The sequence below is a fragment of the Geotrypetes seraphini genome, chromosome 4, assembly GCF_902459505.1.
Source record: "Geotrypetes seraphini chromosome 4, aGeoSer1.1, whole genome shotgun sequence".
NCBI classification, from domain to species: domain Eukaryota; kingdom Metazoa; phylum Chordata; class Amphibia; order Gymnophiona; family Dermophiidae; genus Geotrypetes; species Geotrypetes seraphini.
In genome coordinates, this window is record NC_047087.1 from 191,188,438 (window position 1) to 191,207,146 (window position 18,709).

The window sequence follows — 18,709 nt, forward strand, 5'->3', positions numbered from 1 at the left end:
TGCCAAATTTTGCGAGAATTCACGAGATTACGTGCACACGCACAAGCTGCACTGCCTCCAATGGTTACTTTACGTTCTGGAACGTTGCCCGCCTCACTGCTGTAACCTCACACAAGCGCTTTCCTGCATCTAATAATAATAGTTATGGGATGAGGGGGGGGGAGGGATATAGATTGATTTGTTTCTTGAAAGAATATTAAGTGATGTCTTAAATATAAAAGGTATTTAATTTGTATTGCACTTATTGAAAATGAATAAAGAATTTATAAAATAAAAAAAAGAACGTTAGCCTAGGTTCAGTGCACTTTAATAAAGGGGGGTCCCATAATTTGGTAAGTTGAAATACTATAGTCTATAAAACAGAAACAGAGGGGCCCTAGCTTATTTTGTTTGTAACTACCTGCTTTGGTAGGTGGAAGTGTTTCTACCCTTGCTGCTACAGAGCACAGAGTAAACACCCATTCATTTGTTCCATCTGATCTGCGGGATTAGAAGTCAGCACAGAGGCAGTTTTAAGGAAGTGACGCCCCAGGGAACAGCAACCAGGAACCTAAAAGTGAAGAAAAAGCAAGTGCCGAGCAGGAAGGGGGAGGCATCAGGTCTGGGCGCTCTGTCCTTGCTACTCACTTCAGAGCACCGAGGAGAAAAAGAATCGATTTCAGACAGAAGCATCAGAGTTCGGCTGATTTGTGTGTCTGGAGTGGAAAGAAAACGTTAGCCCCCCCGCCCAGAAAAGACGTTGGATCGATCTGTCAGTGTGTCCGTAAAGGAGCATCTGTCAGTCGCTGAGTGTCAACTCTGCAATTTGACAGGACTACTACTTACGATTGGACTTGGTCTTACTATCGTTATCTTTCAGCGGAGCATTCTGAAACTGACACTGTACCTCCTCCTTGCTCTGTGGCTTTCATGCACAGATAAAGAAAGAAGCTGAAGAGGAAGTCCACTAAGAACTTCACAATGTGAGAAGGAACCGGGGACCGATCAGAAGACCACGGGGGGGAAGAATGGCGAAGGCAGGTGTGTCCATTCTCCATGAATGCATGCGTTTCTTCTACAATGTAATTCCCCACACTTCCTTCTTGTTACGATTATAAGCGAGTGTTTGTTCGTTTGTGTTTGACCCATTGAAGGTCCAGAGATCACAGTTTGTTAAAGATTTACTTCTCTGCACTCATCCGGTGAGGCCAGGGTGAAATGCTGAGAAACCCCCTGGGAATTAGGTCCCCTGTGATACCTGACTCTGAGGCAAGTCACTCTCCAGGCTGCCACACCTCACATAACAGATATATACAGTATATTTCTTACTGGTCCTAGAGTAAAGGTTTAAGAAGTAGCACTAACATAATATATGCAGGGTAATTCACTATGCAGCTAAAAATAAGATCAAGGCAAAGCACAAGATGAGCAGAGCAATAAACGAATGGACTCAGGGAAGGAAAGCTTTTTTCTAAATGATTGTGAATGCTGGCAAATATGCAATTACAGAACATGAGTAATAGTAGTATACAAAGAGAAGGGAAAACAAAAGGATTGAATATAGATAAAAGGCTGCTTTTAAGATGTCCTTTGTGGCTGATGCCCTTGAGAGAAAGGTTCTTTAGTGCTCCAACTGAGATAGAGGGCTCCTTTTACTAAGGTGCGTTAGGGCATTAATGCGCGGAATAGCGTGCACTGGATTGCCGTGCGCGCTAGACCTTAACGCCAGCATTGAGCTGGTGTTAGTTCTAGCCGTGTAGCGCGCGGTAATATCCTGCGTGCGCTAAAAACGCTAGCGCACCGTAGTAAAAGGAGCCCACCGTTTATACAACTACTGATAAGTTTTTGATATGGCACCTCAGAAAGGCTGATGCCAAATTTGCGAAGATGACAGACAGCATTCTCGAATGGGTAAGGGATAGGCTGAAATAGGAAACTCCAGCAGGGCACAGAAACGGCACATTTGCCAAAGGGAATAATATAACTATACAAAGTAGGGTAAATATGGTCAATTATTGATATTCAATTCATTAAAATGCTATACCAAGAATACCATAACATAAAATTAATTAAATATTTAATTTATTGATTTCTTTCATTCAATTCTTATCCTAACAACTAACTAAATTAATTTCATCTACATTTAAAATCTAACATAACATGTAATACAAAGTGCAAAGTGCTACTAATAACAAAATCATAGGCTGGGGAAAGCTACAGGTACTATGTAAAGGAATGATATGACATGGAAAATCTGATAGATGTCTATATAGGGGCAGCTGTTAATTAATGTTTATTATCATTTTTTTTTATATTTTCCTGCATTTATGCATAATAAATCTCTTATATTAACCAAGAGAGGGGCTTGTAATACATATTTGCAAACATTTTGGCAGCCCCCAGGGCAAGAAATAAAAGCAAACTCTCCCTTTATATATAAATTAAGTCTAAGTTTCAAGTTTTATTGTGTTTAATATACCGACCGTCAACATGTATCTGGCCAGTTTACAATGCTAAAAATAAAAAATAAAAAAATGAAATAAAAGGTAAAATAATAATTATATATATATATGAGGGAGGAGTGAACATTATAAAGACAATAAACAAGAACTTACATGAATTTGAGGGTAATAAGGAGAAGGAAGGGTCAATAAATACATTATTAAAACAAAATTTAAAAGAAAGGGAGGAGGAGGGGAGGATATGACATCAGGGATAGGGTCGCTTCATAAGAATAAAAGGCATGTTTCCCAAGGAAATTAGGCAATAAATTTACAAAATATAAATATACATCCATTCATAAAACAGTGGGTGAAAATAGTGGCCTGTACTTATATAGTAACATAGTAAATGATAGCAGATAAAGACCTGAATGGTCCATCCAGGCTGCCCTATAATTACACGCATTACAATTTCATGATTAAATTAAAATCTCTTTTTTTCTTTATTTCTGGGCCTTAGACCTTAGAAGTCCACCCGGTATTGGCCTTAGGTTCCAACTACTGGAGTTGCCACTGAAGCTCACTCCAGCCTATCCAAACCATCTCCTTTGCGGGATTCAGACCGTGAAGTTTGCTCATTCATATTCTAGTTAGAGATCCTCTGTGTTCATCCCATGCTTTTTTGAATTCTGTCACCATTTCCTCTCCAAAAAACAAAAGAAATACTGCAGACTAATATGTACAAGATGCAGGCTATATTTATTGTACCAAATATTAATGCAGTTACTGATATCACCTTATTACAAACCAAGGGACCCAACACGGTTTTGGAGAACACACCTTCTTCAGGGGTCCATGGTTGATAAGGTTTAGAAAAACTGCAATAAAAATGGTATAATGCAAAAGCATGTGTGGATATATAGTCACGAGCCAGCACTGCAGCGCATGAAATGGAAGTCAAAACAAAACACCATTTCCTCTCCACCACCTCTGTTTCTATCTTTGTTTTTTTATTGTCTTTTATTGTATGTAAACCACTTTCTAATGTAATGAATTGCAGTATATAGAGTCTGGAAATAAACATAAACAATAAATCAAGCCCAAATTATTAATAATGAATGACAGACTTAATATCTGCCTTTCTGATGTTCAGGTCTAGATAGGTTAAAAATAGAATCTTGATCATTCTGAACCTCAGATCCTTTGGCTGCTGTCTATAGCATTTCAAGCTCATCCAATTATTCATAAAGTTCCAGTTCCATTTCAGGAAGTAAAGATTCTGAGAATGATGATTGATTCTCAAGTGACCACTGAAGCCCGAATTAGCAGTGTTGTGATAAAGTCTACTTTTTATGTAATATGTTAATCGTCTAATCAACAACTGACACAAGCATATTGAAATGACATTGGTAGCAGTATAGAAGCTTTCAATAAACAATTTCAATCAATCAAAAAAAGAGTGAGGAAAAGGACTTCAAACACCCAGACTACAAGTCATACCCTACGTCTTTAATGAGGTCATGAATATTCTCATCGGTCCTAAAATAAACCTCACAGTTACCTGGTATTCAGAAGAACCACTCAATGATCTGAAACACTCAAATTCCCAACATACATAGTAACATAGTAGATGACGGCAGATAAAGACCCGAATGGTCCCTCTAGTCTGTCCAAACTGATTCAATCTAAAAATTTGTTGGGGTTTTTTTTTTTTCTTCTTCTTCTTCTTCTTAGCTATTTCTGGGCAAGAATCCAAAGCTCTGCCCGGAACTGTTCTTAGGTTCCAACTACTGAAGTCTCCGTCAAAGCTCACTCCAGTCCATCTACACCCTCCCAGCCATTGAAGCCCTCCCCAGCGTATCCTCATCCCAAAGGCCACATACAGACACAGACTGTTCAAGTCTGCCCAGTACTGGCCTTAGTTCTTCAATATTTACTATTATTTTCTGAATCTAGATCCTCTGTATTCATCCCATGCTTTTTTGAACTCCGTCACTGTTTTCATCTCTACCACCTTGGGCGTACATTCCAGGCATCCACCACCCTCTTCTTAAAGAAGAATTTCCTTATATTGCTCTTGAGTCTATCACCCCTCAACCTCTAATTATATCCTCTGGTTTTACCATTTTCCTTTCTCTGGAACCACAAGAACCACTCAATGATCTGAAACATTTAAATTCCCAACAGAGAATCTGCCGTTTCACACTACTCACACACTAGTAGTTTGATTCAAGAATGTTTGATCAAAGTATAAACACAAACCCAGTGAGTAACTCAAAAGTTGTCACGCATGATATAATTAGAGTATTATAGCAGCGGGATATCAGATTTGACCTTAGAGTTTATAGCACTCATCGGGCCTGTCGGTTCTTCATTGATCCCTGCTTGATATACTCATGTTTCATTTTTCATTATATACTTTTTTATAGATTATTTTATCGTTTTTCTTGTTCTCTTAATAAGTTAAATAATTTAAATAACTTAGCTTTTTTTGAAAAATATGCAATATGCATAGTTCACCAGTGCTGCTCCAGCATTAAGGTGATACTCCCCCCGTGCCCCGTGGTGCAGCACTGGTGAACTATGCTGGACCTCTGGCAGCTTGTTTATATAATCCTTCAGCTGAAAACTTTACATTGGTTCCTAATTTCATACCCAAGCAGTTTTTACAATTTTAACCTTGTTTTGCATGACATTGGTGTCGGTTATTTGAAGCATTCAGCTCCATGTGCCCTAAAGGACTTTACTGTAGAGAATGACACGGTTCCCATCCCCACGGATAACTACGGTAAACCATCTTCATGTCATTCTTTAAGGAGAGAGGGAAGAATTAGAGTATGAATGGCCACAAACACTGACCTACAAGCTTTGCTTTGAAGAATGCTGGTGTAGAAGGACTGAGGTTGAAATAGACACTAAAAAATGACATGGGATTATTTCCCCACGGTTATCCGTGGGGACGGGAATGGTGATGAATTTTGTCACCGTGTCATTCTCTACTTTACTGTCATCCCAACATACCCTTTCTTGCATTGGATCAAGTTTATGGAATTTTCAAACCCCCCAGAATATAGACATATGACAGATTTGGTTTTGTTCAGGAAAAATGTGGAAAACGGTGTTTTTGGACTGTTAGTTTTAGTGCCAACACACTTGGATATTTGTGTAGTCGAAGACTTTTTCTGCCTTACAGGGCTCCATTTACAAAGGTGCGTTAGGGCCTTAATGCGTGGAATGGTGCGTGCTAAAATGCTCCTTGTGCTAGCCGCTACCACCTCCTCTTGAGCAGGTGGTAGTTTTTTGGGTAGCGCACGCTATAGCGTGCGCTAATCTGGTGCGGGTGCTAAAAACGCTAGCGCACCTTTGTAAAAGGAGCCTACAGTGTTTTGTGTAGTTTAACTTTGGAGTGTTATCTCTCTATTCCTTACCACGATTATATTCTCACAGTAGATATTGTTGGATCCCCGACGCAGGCCTTCTGGCTGAAATATGGCCCATATTGGGTCTATTTTATGTGAGAATAAAATAATCTTTTAGATCTACTCTGTTTCTGGTTTCTTTGTCCCCACTGTTTTTTCTGCTTTTGTGGGTTGGGTTTTGTTTTTTTGGGGGGGATGGGTTGTTTTTAATTATTATGAAAATGTGGTTATGCCACTTTGTATTTCCCCAATTTTCATTTCTGTTCTGTTGGCCATGAGGTGTTTTGCTCTTTTGTTGTTGTGGTATCAGTGGTTAATATAGATGGGTTTGAAAAAGGTTTGGAAATATTCCTGGAGGAAAATTCCATTGTCTTCTATTGAGACAGACATGGGATAAGCCACTGCTTGCCCTGGGATTGATAGCATTGAAGGTTGCTACTATTTGGGTTTTTGCCAAGTACTTGTGACCTGGATTGGCCACTGTGCAACAGGATATTGGGCTAGATGGCCAATTGTTCTGACCTAGTATGACCATTCTTTTGCATGTTCTTATGTAATGGAGAATGGATGAAGTTTTCTAACTCATCTTATTATTATTGTGGTTGATATACTGTACAGCCAACTGCAGTCAATATTTTTAAATGCTGGCTGATTTGTGCACAGATGTTCAGTGCTGACTTCTGTCTGGATACCGGCACTGAATCTCTGGTCACTCAGCGGCTCCCGGAAGTTTTCCTAGTCCTAGCAATATTCAGTGAGTGTACCTGACTCGTTATCCAGTCAAGCTAGGACTTTGCTATTTATGCAGTCCTGCTTACCCAAATATCCAAGCACCTGCACTGAATGTTAGCAATGCACAAATAATTTGGGGGGGCTGCCCAAACTCCATCCCCAAACCAGCATTAACCAAACTATGCCATGGCAGTCTGTACTGATTAATCAGTGGCACTATCTGGTTAAGTGCCATAGAATACCAGTGTGAGAGCCAGTCAGTGGGATTTAATTAGGTAGGAGTGGCCTAGTGGTAGGCCTGCTGCCTTGGCAACCTGAGGTTCTGGGATCAAATCCCAGCACTGTTCCTTGTGACCCTGGGCAAGTCACTTAATCCTCCGTTGCCCCAGGTACAAAATAAGTCTGTATATTGAGTGATTTTTTAAAAAATGGTACTGTGGATCTGAGATCCAAAATGGGCCAGGAGAGATCTGTTTTGTGGCCTAGAGGTTTTCATTATAACAGTGTATTTGTAAGGTTTATTTGAGAAATAAGGACCCTTCCCCCCCCCCCTCCTGCACCAGACTTGAAGTTTCAAGTTTCAAGTTTATTAGGATTTTATATACCGCCTATCAAGGTTATCTAAGCGGTTTTTACAATCAGGTACTCAAGCATTTTTCCCTCTCTGTCCCGGTGGGCTCACAATCTATCTAATGTACCTGGGGCTATGGAGGATTAAGTGACTTGCCCAGGGTCACAAGGAGCAGCGCGGGGTTTGAACCCACAACCCCAGGGTGCTGAAGCTGTAGATCCAACCACTGCGCCACACACTCCTGATTGAATTGATGACGCTGCAGCCTGGCTAGAGACAGGGTAAACTTCACTGCTTTGCCAACATGGTAATTAATGATGAGACCTTTGAGCATTTGCAGACATTTTCATTGACTTCTACCAAGCTAAGACAAAGAGGCAAAAGAAACTAACCAGAGAGTAAATCCTTTGTTAAGTAACTCTATTCAGCATTTTAATGAAAAGTAAGTTAGATTAGGCCCAAAAAATTTTTCAGTTGGAATGGCCCCTTGAGGGATCATTAGACTGGTCTAAGCTGTTATGCTTACGAACAATTATTTTCCCAAACAGATTTGGGAGAAGTATGAGCAGAAAAATGTTTATTACTACTACCAATATCATTTAACCTTTCTATAGTGCTGAATGGCATAGACAGTACTGTACATTTGACATGTGATAGGCAGTCCCTGCTCTGAAGAGCTTACAATCTAGCTTGGACAGACAGGAAGGTTGACAGGAAGTCCAGGCAGTGGCGGTGAACAGCATGTTCAAGAAGCTTGGATAAGAAAGGGAGGAGGGAGATGGGCAATAATTGGAGGGGGATGTGGGGACTAATGAGGGTTTTTTGAGGGGAGGTATAACTACGGCATGTTTGAAAACATCGGGAACAGTTGGCAGTAGAGAGTGATAGGTTGAGGATGTGACAGATTGGGGGGGGGGGCAAAAGTGGAAGAAAGAGTGTCAAGTAGGTGGATGGAAATCAGATCACAGGAGCAAACAGTAGGTTTGGAGGAAGAGAGAAGATATACAGTTTACAGTGATTTCAGAAAAGGTGGCAGAGCTTCAAGTTTCAAGTTTATTAAAATTTTTGATTAATCGCTTTGTCTTTTTTTCAAAGCGATGAACATACATATATATAAATAGAAATAATTAATATTACAATATAAAAATAAAAATTAAGACTTGAAGGGAGGTTGGCAGAATGTCTAGCTGAAAGAGGGGGTGGGGGAAGGTGACCTTGTTGAGAACTCAAGGTGAATCTTGTGAATCTGATAGAGGAACTCTGCCATCATCTGGGGGAAAATGAAGGCGGGATTGAAGATGAAGGCACTTTGAGTAGTGAATTGAGCATGGCAAAAAGACAGCGAGGATTAAAGCTAAGAAAGTTAGTTAACTGGGTGTAATATTCTTGTTTGGCAAGTGAGAGGGCCGACTGGAAGGATGTCAGTAGGAATATGAAGTGTATGAAGTCAGAATGTGTGTGGGATTTAAGCCAAAGACTTTCAGCAGATAAGAACATAAGAATAGCCTTACTGGGTCAGCCCAATGGTTCATCTAGCCCAGTAGCCCGTTCTCACGGTGGCCAATCCAGGTCACTAGTACCTGGCTAAAACCCAAAGAGTAGCAACATTCCATGCTACCGATCCAAGGCAAGCAGAGACTTCCCCCATGTCTTAATAACAGACTATGGACTTTTCCTCCAGGAATTTGTCCAAACCTTTCTTAAAACCAGCTACGCTATCCACTTTTACTGCAACCTCTGGCAACGCATTCCGGGAGCACAGGTAACGGATATTGGAGGTCAGCCAGGGTTGGAGTTTGGCGTACCTTGCAGGATGTGAAATGGGAAGAGTGAGGGTATCTTGAGCAGAGGAGAGAATGGTGTAAGAGAAAACAGCTTCGTTGAGAGGCTTGCATGACATAGTAGCTGAAGAGAGGGATGAGACGGTGGTGGAAAGGGTGCCAGGGTCAATAGCCTAAAGGTTCCTACACGTATAGGTAGTAATTGGCCGTGTCTAAGGAGGGAGGGTGATGGGTTGCAAATGTTAACAGATGATGGTCAGAGAGGGGAAGGGTTGAGGTGCAGAGTTTGGTGGTAGAACAGTTGAAAGAGAAGACAAGGTCAAGGCAGTAGCCATTTGGTGCATAGGGGTTGTGGAGCACAGCTGGAGATTGTATGAGGATGTTAGAGCAAGAAACCTGGAAGTGCGCCAACGTCAACATGATGATGTCACGTGCATGAGTGACATCATCACGTCGATGTCCGCGCATATGCGGAGGCCCATCTGGCCGTGACCCGCTTCGGTGGAGGGATCTGGGAGGTGCAGGGAGAAGAGGAGAGACGCCGGCCAGGAGGAGAGTCATCTACGCCAGCTGATTGCCTACAGGACGTGCTTCTCGCTACAAGAGGCACAGCCTGTAGGCAATCAGCTGATGTGGATGACTCTCCTTCTCACCAGCATGTTGTGGCACACTTGAAACCTCAAGAGGCACACTGGTGTGCCGTGGCACACAGTTTGCGATACACTGAATTAGGGATATGGAAGCAAGCAGGATGTCAGGAGACAGATTTAGGCTGGGTCACAATCACCTGCAGTGGGAGTTCATTCCAATGATCGACCACCCTTTCGGTGAAGAAATACTTTCTGAAGTCACCATGAAATTTCCCTCCCCTGATTTTCAGCGGATGCCCTCTGGTGGATGAAGGTCCTATAAGACGGAAGATACCCTCTTCCACCTCGATACGGCCCGTGATATATTTAAATGTCTCAATCATGTCCCCTCTCTCTCTTCGTTTCTTAAGTGAGTACAGCTGCAATTTATTCAGCCTTACTTCATACGGGAGATCCTTGAGCCCCGAGACCATCCTGGTGGCCATCCGCTGAACTGACTCAATTCTCAGCACATCTTTCCGGTAATGTGGTCTCCAGAATTGAACACAATGTATTACACAGCTTGCTTTTAAAATTATGATGTCACACATTGCATTACCCTCAGCCGTCTGCTGCTGTTCTTATCCATCAAACCACATCTTTATGGTGGGCACCAGAAATTGAGCAATTGATTCTTCAGAAAGTTCGTCAGTGTCATTTATCAAACATTCCAGCAGGAATCAAACACATCAAAGAGCAAATTATTATTGCCTACTGGACTATTTTGAGTATGGCGTGTGGCATGCAAGCCAGACATCATGGGTATCAGTATATGTTAGTGCTTATTTACCTGTATTCCCAGTGGATTGAAGTTGTTCCTATCAAAACTACTACTACTACTGCTGTTGCTTACAATTTCTGTAGCACTGTTAGATGCGTGCAGCACTGTGCATTAAATATTCAGGAGACAGTCCCTTCTCAGAAGAGCTTACAATTTAATTAAACAGTCAAACAGGACAATTCAGCTTCTATATATTTCTCCCGTTCAGCCTTCAGGCTCACAATGTACATTTTTGCACCTCCTTCTCTTACTAACACATATATAAAAAAAATGTCTTGTCCCCCCCATTTGACCATATTGACTATTTTTTCTTCCATTTGCATCTTTACTTTCCTGACTATTTTACCAGCTTCTCTTAGCTTTTCCAGATATTGTCACCAGGACCATAACAAGCTATGTGCAGGTAATGAGGCCGCACAGGGCATAAGGGAGACAGGGGCTCCAAAATTGAGTTCTGTCCATTGCTTTCCCTGTTTAACTGTGACTCAGTGGGCAGGGTAGGAGCTCAAGGGGGCATGTCACAATGAGTGTGTTTTCAACTCAGGACAGTCCAGATTGTCACCTGTCTTCCTCTCTCGATCACTTGTAGTTTATGAAGGCAAATCTTTTTCCTTACCTTTTCAGCTACTACTTTTGAGATCCAAAGCAGCCTTCTTTTTCTCTTACTTGTATATACTTTCTTAACAGAAAGGTTTGTTGCCCTTAAAATAGCTCCTTTCAGTTATGTCCACTGCTTTTCTACTTCCCCCATCTTGGCAAAATTAGTTGTTTTTTTAAAAACCTTCACTTTTGAATGATCTCTCTCCACATCTCTCTCCAGAGAAGCTGCTAGACACCCAGGGCTTTTAAGGTAGGCCCAAAGAGAGGGGAGCTTGCGGTTGCAGGGGGGTGGAGAGATCAGACTGTGATTTTAGGGGGAGGACAGGGGTCATGTTTTGGTTGCAGGAGGTGGGGCTGAGGGTATACTGCACTTTTTCTGCTAGAAAAAAAGCAATGTATGTAGGGATTCCTCTTAAGCTCATGAATCAAAAATGGTCTAGTCCAGGGGTGTCCAACCTTTTGGCTTCACTGGGCTGCATTGGCCGGAAAAAAAGTTTCTGGGGCCAACGCTGCAGCAAGACACAGGAGGGAGCCGGCAAGATGGTAAACAACCGGAGGCAGCAGAGGAAAACACTGCATCGCCCTCGACCGGGGCCGCACAAAATACTTCACGGGGCCACAGGTTGGACACCTCTGGCCTAGTCTGTTTTAGAGAGTTTTCGTTACTGGCGAGGTTTCTGCACCATTTAACTGTGGGTATCACAGCACTATACGCAAACATCTCCAGTTGCGTTGTTGCCATCTTATTGTCCCACACTTTACCCAATCTCTTCACAACTTATGCCTCGTTCAATATTGTTGTCTTTTCTTACCAATCTTTCCAAATAGGTGAATTCCTGGTACTTTTTCTAGTTCGACTTCTTTCAATTTGATTGCTATCTGTTATGTTTACATTCAGAAACATAATCTTTTTGATAGATATAGTTAATCTGTTCTATTCACCAAATGCATTATTCTATCTGGCTTGGTCTGCATTGCCCAAAGGGGACTCGCCAACAAGGCCACACACATTTCATAAGCTCAGACACACACACATTGAACAGAGGTATCTAAGTACAGATGAGAATCGGGTTCTACTTTTATGTCGCAAAAAGAAGAGAATCTTGAATTTCTTTTGAAAGAAAACTCAGTCTTATCCACAGGATTGTCTATTTCTCGGGAGAGATTTCCCAAAGACCAAGACCAGCCATTAATGTACATGCATGCAATCAACACAGTTGTTCCCATTGTTTAAGAAATGGAATCCCCCACACTAGTAGAACCAGTTAAAGTATCCATGTCACTTCGCAATATACTGTAAAGCTCACCTCTAAAGAGATGTTTCCCAATTATAAATTAAATTCTTTCCAGCACTCTATGCCAATAACAATGTAGTGAATGACAAGATAAACAGGAAATTATCCTAAATTTAACCAGGTAACTTCTAAGGGAGTTATTTATAACAGATTTTTCATGCATGATCCTCTTATAAAATTACCCCAGAAGGCACATTCCTTTTATACTGCCAGAGGGTAGATTTGTTGAGGGGAGGGGATAGTTAGTGCAGGGATGGACAAAATAACAAAAATATACCTGACTGCACTTTTACTATGGTTTTAAGCAGGTTTTGTGAAGCTATTTTAAAAAAACAACCCAAATAGGATTCTAGATCTCCACATGTAAATAGCAACATTTACAAGTGTAGATCAGTGGTTCCCAACCCTATCCTGGAGGACCACCAGGCCAATCGGGTTTTCAGGCTAGCCCTAGTAAATATGCATGGAGCAGATTTGCATGCCTGTCACTTCCATTATATGCAAATCTCTCTCATGCATATTCATTAGGGCTAGCCTGAAAACCCGATTGGCCTGGTGGTCCTCCAGGACAGGGTTGGGAATCACTGGTGTAGATCATATGTACACAAAAATGGTGATTTTGAAAAGCAGGTATTTACATATAGAGATCCACAGCATGCAGAGATTTCAAGGAGGTATGTTTGGGCGTCTCGTGAATGGGACAAAAATCTAAATGTGTATTCCCCATGTAATATGCGTTTTGGGGAAATAAAGGGGAGATATTTGCAGCATTGCTACAGGATAGGAAACACAAATAGGAATGCATTTGGGAGCCATTTATCAGACAGTGAGAGAGATATCCCTTGATTTAGCTCAATATGAATTTTTTTATATCTTACCCTTGAGAATAGGTATGTTTATGTTTATTACTGGAGTATTTATAGACCGCTATTCGATACATCATCATAGTGGTTTACATAGTACTAAACAAAAAAGAAAATGCAAAGAAAATAATAAATTACAAAGTAAATTCTAATTAAAATGAAAAATAGAAAAAAAGATCATAAAAACTTAAAATGCAATTATAAAAGCAGCAACTGCAAATCTGCAAATCTCTCCCCCAATGCAACAATATGATACTAAAAATCCCCTGATTGAAAAAGCAATTAAGAGTATGCCAATCTGAAAAGATAAGTTTTTAACAGACTTCTAAATGTAATATATGAGAGTTTACCATGTAATTTTAATGGCAACAAATCCCATAGATAAGGTACTGAAGCAAAAATGGCAGGTATCCTTTGTACAAGCTTTCTATTGAATAGCCTTCCATCGCCAAAGTCGATATAGAGATAAGTTTAACCCCACTCCTCCCCCCCTCCCCCCCCCCCGGGATGAGCATTTTTTTTTTTTTTGAAGCAAGGGATAAGACCGCACATCCAGAAAGGTTGTTGTTATTTTGTTGTTTTGCTCAAATTAAAAAGTCTCTGATGCTATTACTATCATAATGTAGGTTTCTTCTTGTTGTTGCTGTTAGGTGCCGTCAACTCATGCTCGGGTCCTAGTGACTTGATGAACATCAAGTTTTTGTGGTAGAATACAGAAGTAGATTGCCGTGCCTTTCTTTTGCACAGTATAAATTCAATGTCGTCACCATTGTCGCATTAAACGTGATCTTCCGCCTCCAACACTGCCCATCTGTGGCTGACCAAATGGGTGGTACATCTTTAGCCTGACATCTCCACTGAAACCTGTCCACCTAGGGAAGCCCTGCTGGTAGTGGCGCTACCGATGGCATAGCTTTCAGCTTCTCAGATGCGCACAAGCCCCAGTGGCATGACAAGCCCATGTACCATGACTGGAGGTTTCTTTCAGGACTATTATTATTTTCTCGATATACTGCTTTTCTGTGATACGGCCAAAGCAGTTTACGTATTATATACAGAGCTCATACTGTACAAAATGCGATCTGGATTGCTTATAATAGATTCTGGACATTTGTACAACTTTGTCCATGTGCCATGTTTTTATTTTCTTTATTCAATGCAACAAAAAAATTCAAGTGCTCATTTCAGTAAAGGCACAAGGGAGTAATTCTCCTTAATGTTCTGTTTATTTCTTTCTCCAAAATGGAGAAAAATAAAAAAAATTGCAGTTTTACTTTTTAATTGGTTGACTATCTGCATTCAGCAGAGGCTTTTGTAAATTAGTGCCAGAATTCAGCATGTACTGATCTGAACATCTGGAATTCCTGTCTCAACATTTTGTGCAAAATGGGCCTTTGAGCCTTTTTGTAAAATAATTTTATAACAGGTCACCCAAGTTATGAGGCCAAGTGGGTATATATCTGGCCATCGACTCTGAACTATTAAAAATGAAACAATTAGTTAGACGACTAGAAAGGATCTGGAAAAAAAATGGGAAAAATATCAGACCGAAACAATTGGAGATCCAATATAAAGAGCTACAAACTATTGATAAAAGAAAAACGAAAAGCATTCTATTCATCCAAAATTAATACATCCAATAACAGTTCGAAAGGAATCAACACAAAAGAACTGTTCAACTTGGTTACAAATTTATTTGATACCACATGCCACACTCAATCCATACATAATACTAAGCCATCTTCAGCAAATGATCTAGCATAGCATTTTGATTCAAAAATTATAAACCTAAGAAACAACTGTTCGACAAACAACATATGTGCATAACAAATAGCCAACATACAAGGAAATGAAATACCAGCGGATATGATTTGGAACAAGTACACTAAATCACACTGCATTCTGGATTCCTATCCCCCTGACATTATGAAAGCAGCCCCATTAAATTTTAAACTAACATTGTGGAACTATCTGATTGATAATTTTAAAAATGGAAAATTCCTAACTAATCACGGTCACATTATAATAACCCCAATTCCAAAAAATCATAAACAATCCTTAGCATCGGTAACCAACTATAGACCAGTAGCATCCATCCCACTCTTCGTAAAAATCATGGAAGGTCTGGTACATACCCAATTGATGGAATATCTTGATCAGTTCTCTCTTTTACATGAAACCCAAACTGGCTTCAGACCTCTGTTTAGCACCAAGACAGTGATTGCAGCGATCCTGGATTACTTAAGCTCCTTATTCAGCAAGAGCCATAACGCCCTGATCATGCAATTTGACATGAGTTCAGCCTTTGACTTAGTCGATTATGAGAAATTGTTACAATGCTTAGATGCAATTGGCATCAGAGGTGAGGTATTAGACTGGTTCCAAGGTTTCCTTATGTCCCGCACCTATCAAGTACGTTTCAATTACAACCTCTCTAATACCTGGAGAAACCCATCTGGCATTCCACAGAGGTCACCATTATCCTCACTGCTCTTCAATGTTTACATGTCATCACTAGGCGCACAGCTGGCCCAGCCAGGCATAAAATTATTCAGTTACTCAGACGACTTTACAATCATTATCCCGTTCACTACTTCTCTCTCTGAAGCTAACCCCATGGTAACAGAAGTACTAAACTTGATGGAACAATGGACAACAGAATTCAGACTGAAGCTTAATCCAGAAAAAACTAAATTCTTCGTGGCCTCGTCACACCCACTTGTCACCACAACATCGCTATGCATCAACAAACTCAGCTACCCTATTCAACCTACAATGAAGGTTCTGGGGATAATACTGGACCAAGGCCTAACCATGAAAAACCAAGTGAGCTCCCTAGTCAGAAAGGGTTTTTTTTACTCTCTGGAAGCGTAGGTCTATTAGAGCATACTTTTTCGCTTCATCATTCAGAATTCTGGTACAATCCCTAATACTAAGCCATCTCAATTATTGTAACATCGCCCATCTAGCAATCTCCCAGAAGAACATGCAGAGACTGCAACTGGTGCAGAATGCGGCGGTCAGGTTGATCCTTGGGTTGAAGAAGTCCGATCACATAACCCCTTCCTACCGACTCCTACACTGGCTGCCGATGGAGGCACGTGTGAAGTTCAAGCTGGGATGTTTTTGCTTTAAGATACTATCCTGTTTAGCCCCTAAATATATAATTGACCTCTTCTACTTCTCAACCAATAGACATAAGAGAAGTACACACCTGAAGTTCATCTCCCCACAAGTTAGAGGATGTAAATTTAAAAGACACCATCAACATCTTCTCTCTTACCAGGCAGCATTATGGGGCAAAGACCTGGAAAAACTAATTATAAACGCAAATAACTATGGTGAATTTAGGAAACACCTAAAGACATACCTGTTCTTGAAATACCTAGGTAGCAGATCTGCACAATCTCTTCCATCACAATCTCCCATCTCAATCCCCCCCATTACAACTGTTCCTTTACACAGGTGGAGGAGCATAATCGAAAGGGACGTCTAAGTCCGTTTACGTCCATCTCGCAAGTCATCCAAAGTTAAAAAGAGCCTAAGATACATTTTCGAAAGTATGTCCAACTTTTTTTTACTTTTGAAAATTGTCTAATTATACGTCCTGCTGATCTGATCTTCTAAGCCGCTAAATCGTCCATCTTTATACCACATTTTCGTCCAACTTTCCGTCCAAGTCCAAAATTCCTAGAACAAGCCCTGTTGGACATGGGAGGGGTCTGCAAAGTGATGGACTGTACACCCAGACATGCCACCTAAATAGTGGGGTACCTTACAGGGCACTGCTGTGAACTTCACAAAAAGGGTGCCATGGCTTCTCCTCACTACAGCTCCCTTATAGGTCATGGTGAGCCCCCCAAACCACCTCCAGAATCCCCTAGATCCACTTATCTACCACCCCAATAGCCCTTATGACTGCAGGAGCCACTTATATGCCAGTACAAAAGGGTTTTAGGGATGTATAGGGGAGTGCACATGTTTAAGTATCAATGCAGTGATTACAGGGGCTTATGGGCATGGGTCCTCCTCTCTATGGGTCCCTAACCCACCCCCAAGATGACTTAAGCTGCCTCTGTGCTGGACGACTAGGCTTTCCTATGCCAGGCGGCCAGGTGATGATGGTCTGGAGGCTGAATTTTCAAGTTGTGATTAAAATTTTTACAGAGGTGGGGGGGTCGTTGATCACTGGAGTAGTGTGTGGGGGGTCTGTTTTATGTGTTTGCAGTGCTTATCTGGTGACTTTAGGTGGGTTTTTGTGACTTAGATCATGTTTTACATGGTCTAAGTCACAACGTCCAAGTTCCATCTAGGCTCTATTGTAAAACTTTCAGTTATACATGCTGTATGACTAAGTCTAAGCCGGCCCACGTCTCGCCCAACTCCCACCCTCAACACTCCTCCCGAAACGTCCCATTTAGCTTTGGACATTGAGCAGCACTATGAAGGCCTAGGTCGTTTAGAAATACGTCCAAAACCCATAGAAACATAGAAACATAGAAGATGACGGCAGAAAAGGGCTACAGCCCATCAAGTCTGCCCACTCTGCTAACCCACCCCCTGTCTATGCCCTAATGACCCAATTTCCTTATCTTGACCCTCGTAGGGATCCCACCCGGTTTTATTATCGGTGCTTGGACGTTTTTGAGAAATGTTCGTCTAAGTGCCGACTTAGGCCGGTTTTTGGACATTTTTCTCTTTCAATTATGAGCCCCTTAGCCACTATTCTTCAATTATGTAAGTTCTACTCAATTTGTAGCATCTTTCTAATCATTGTAAACCGCATAGAACTTCACGGTCCTGCGGTATATAAACTGTTATTATTATTATTATTATTTTGCTTACCCCTTCCATCATCACCCTCCTCTCTGTCTCCCATCCCCCAACAACTGCCCTTTCTCTCCTATGTTCTATTCAGAATCTCTCTTCCACACTTCTAAACAGCAGCTGCTCCCTCGCTCCCGTTCAATCTGTATCTTCCTCCTGTCTGCAGGGCAGGATTAACCAATAGGCCAATAGGCATGTGCCTAGGGTCCAAAATGGTCAGGGGGGCCTGATGAAGGAGGGCATCAACATTGTTTTTTCTAAACAACAATGGGCCCCTCCAGCATCGATCGGCAACGCAGGATTCCCCCCCCCCCCCCATCGACGGAAAGTAAGACAAGCAAGCAACACGTGTAAAAAAGGCAATGGAAACTGTAATTGTTCAAGCGGTGCTGCTTGCCCAAAGCTTCCCTCTGATGCAGCTTCCTGTTTCTGCCTGGGCACATGGTGGGGGTGGGGCGGAGCAGGGGGCCCAGTGTACTTGGGTGCCTAGGGGCCCTCGACGAATTAATCCTGCCCTGCCTGTCTGTCTACCTTCCATTGAGCATCAGTCTCCTCTCTTGTCTCTCCCCACTTCCAAACAGCGTGTGCCATTCCCCCTCGCTCCATCCAACATATCCTGTTTCACTTCCCCCTTCCATCATTTCTCACCTCTGTCTCTTCCCCACACCATCTACCCTCTTTCTCTCCCTTCTTCCATCCAGTATCTGCCCTCTGCTTCTCCCTTTCCATCAGTATCTCTTAGCATCTTCCCCTTCCCCCATCTTCCCAGCATCAGCCGCTGCTGTCTTTCC

At 41.6% G+C, this 18,709-nt stretch overlaps 1 protein-coding gene across 4 annotated transcripts in view; it reads left to right on the plus strand.

The window, feature by feature from the left end:
- The first annotated feature begins 570 nt into the window (after positions 1–570).
- The window catches only part of PIK3AP1 (phosphoinositide-3-kinase adaptor protein 1), a 170,944-nt gene continuing 152,805 nt past the window's right edge, over positions 571–18,709 (plus strand). For 3 of the 4 annotated variants that reach the window (XM_033943248.1, XM_033943249.1, XM_033943252.1), the window contains exon 1: positions 571–1,020. In XM_033943248.1, the coding sequence (XP_033799139.1) occupies positions 1,008–1,020 (13 nt within the window). In that variant the 5' untranslated portion in view covers positions 571–1,007. Of the gene's footprint in view, positions 1,062–18,709 lie in introns of all 4 variants that reach the window. The other variant, XM_033943251.1, reaches the window with a different exon arrangement.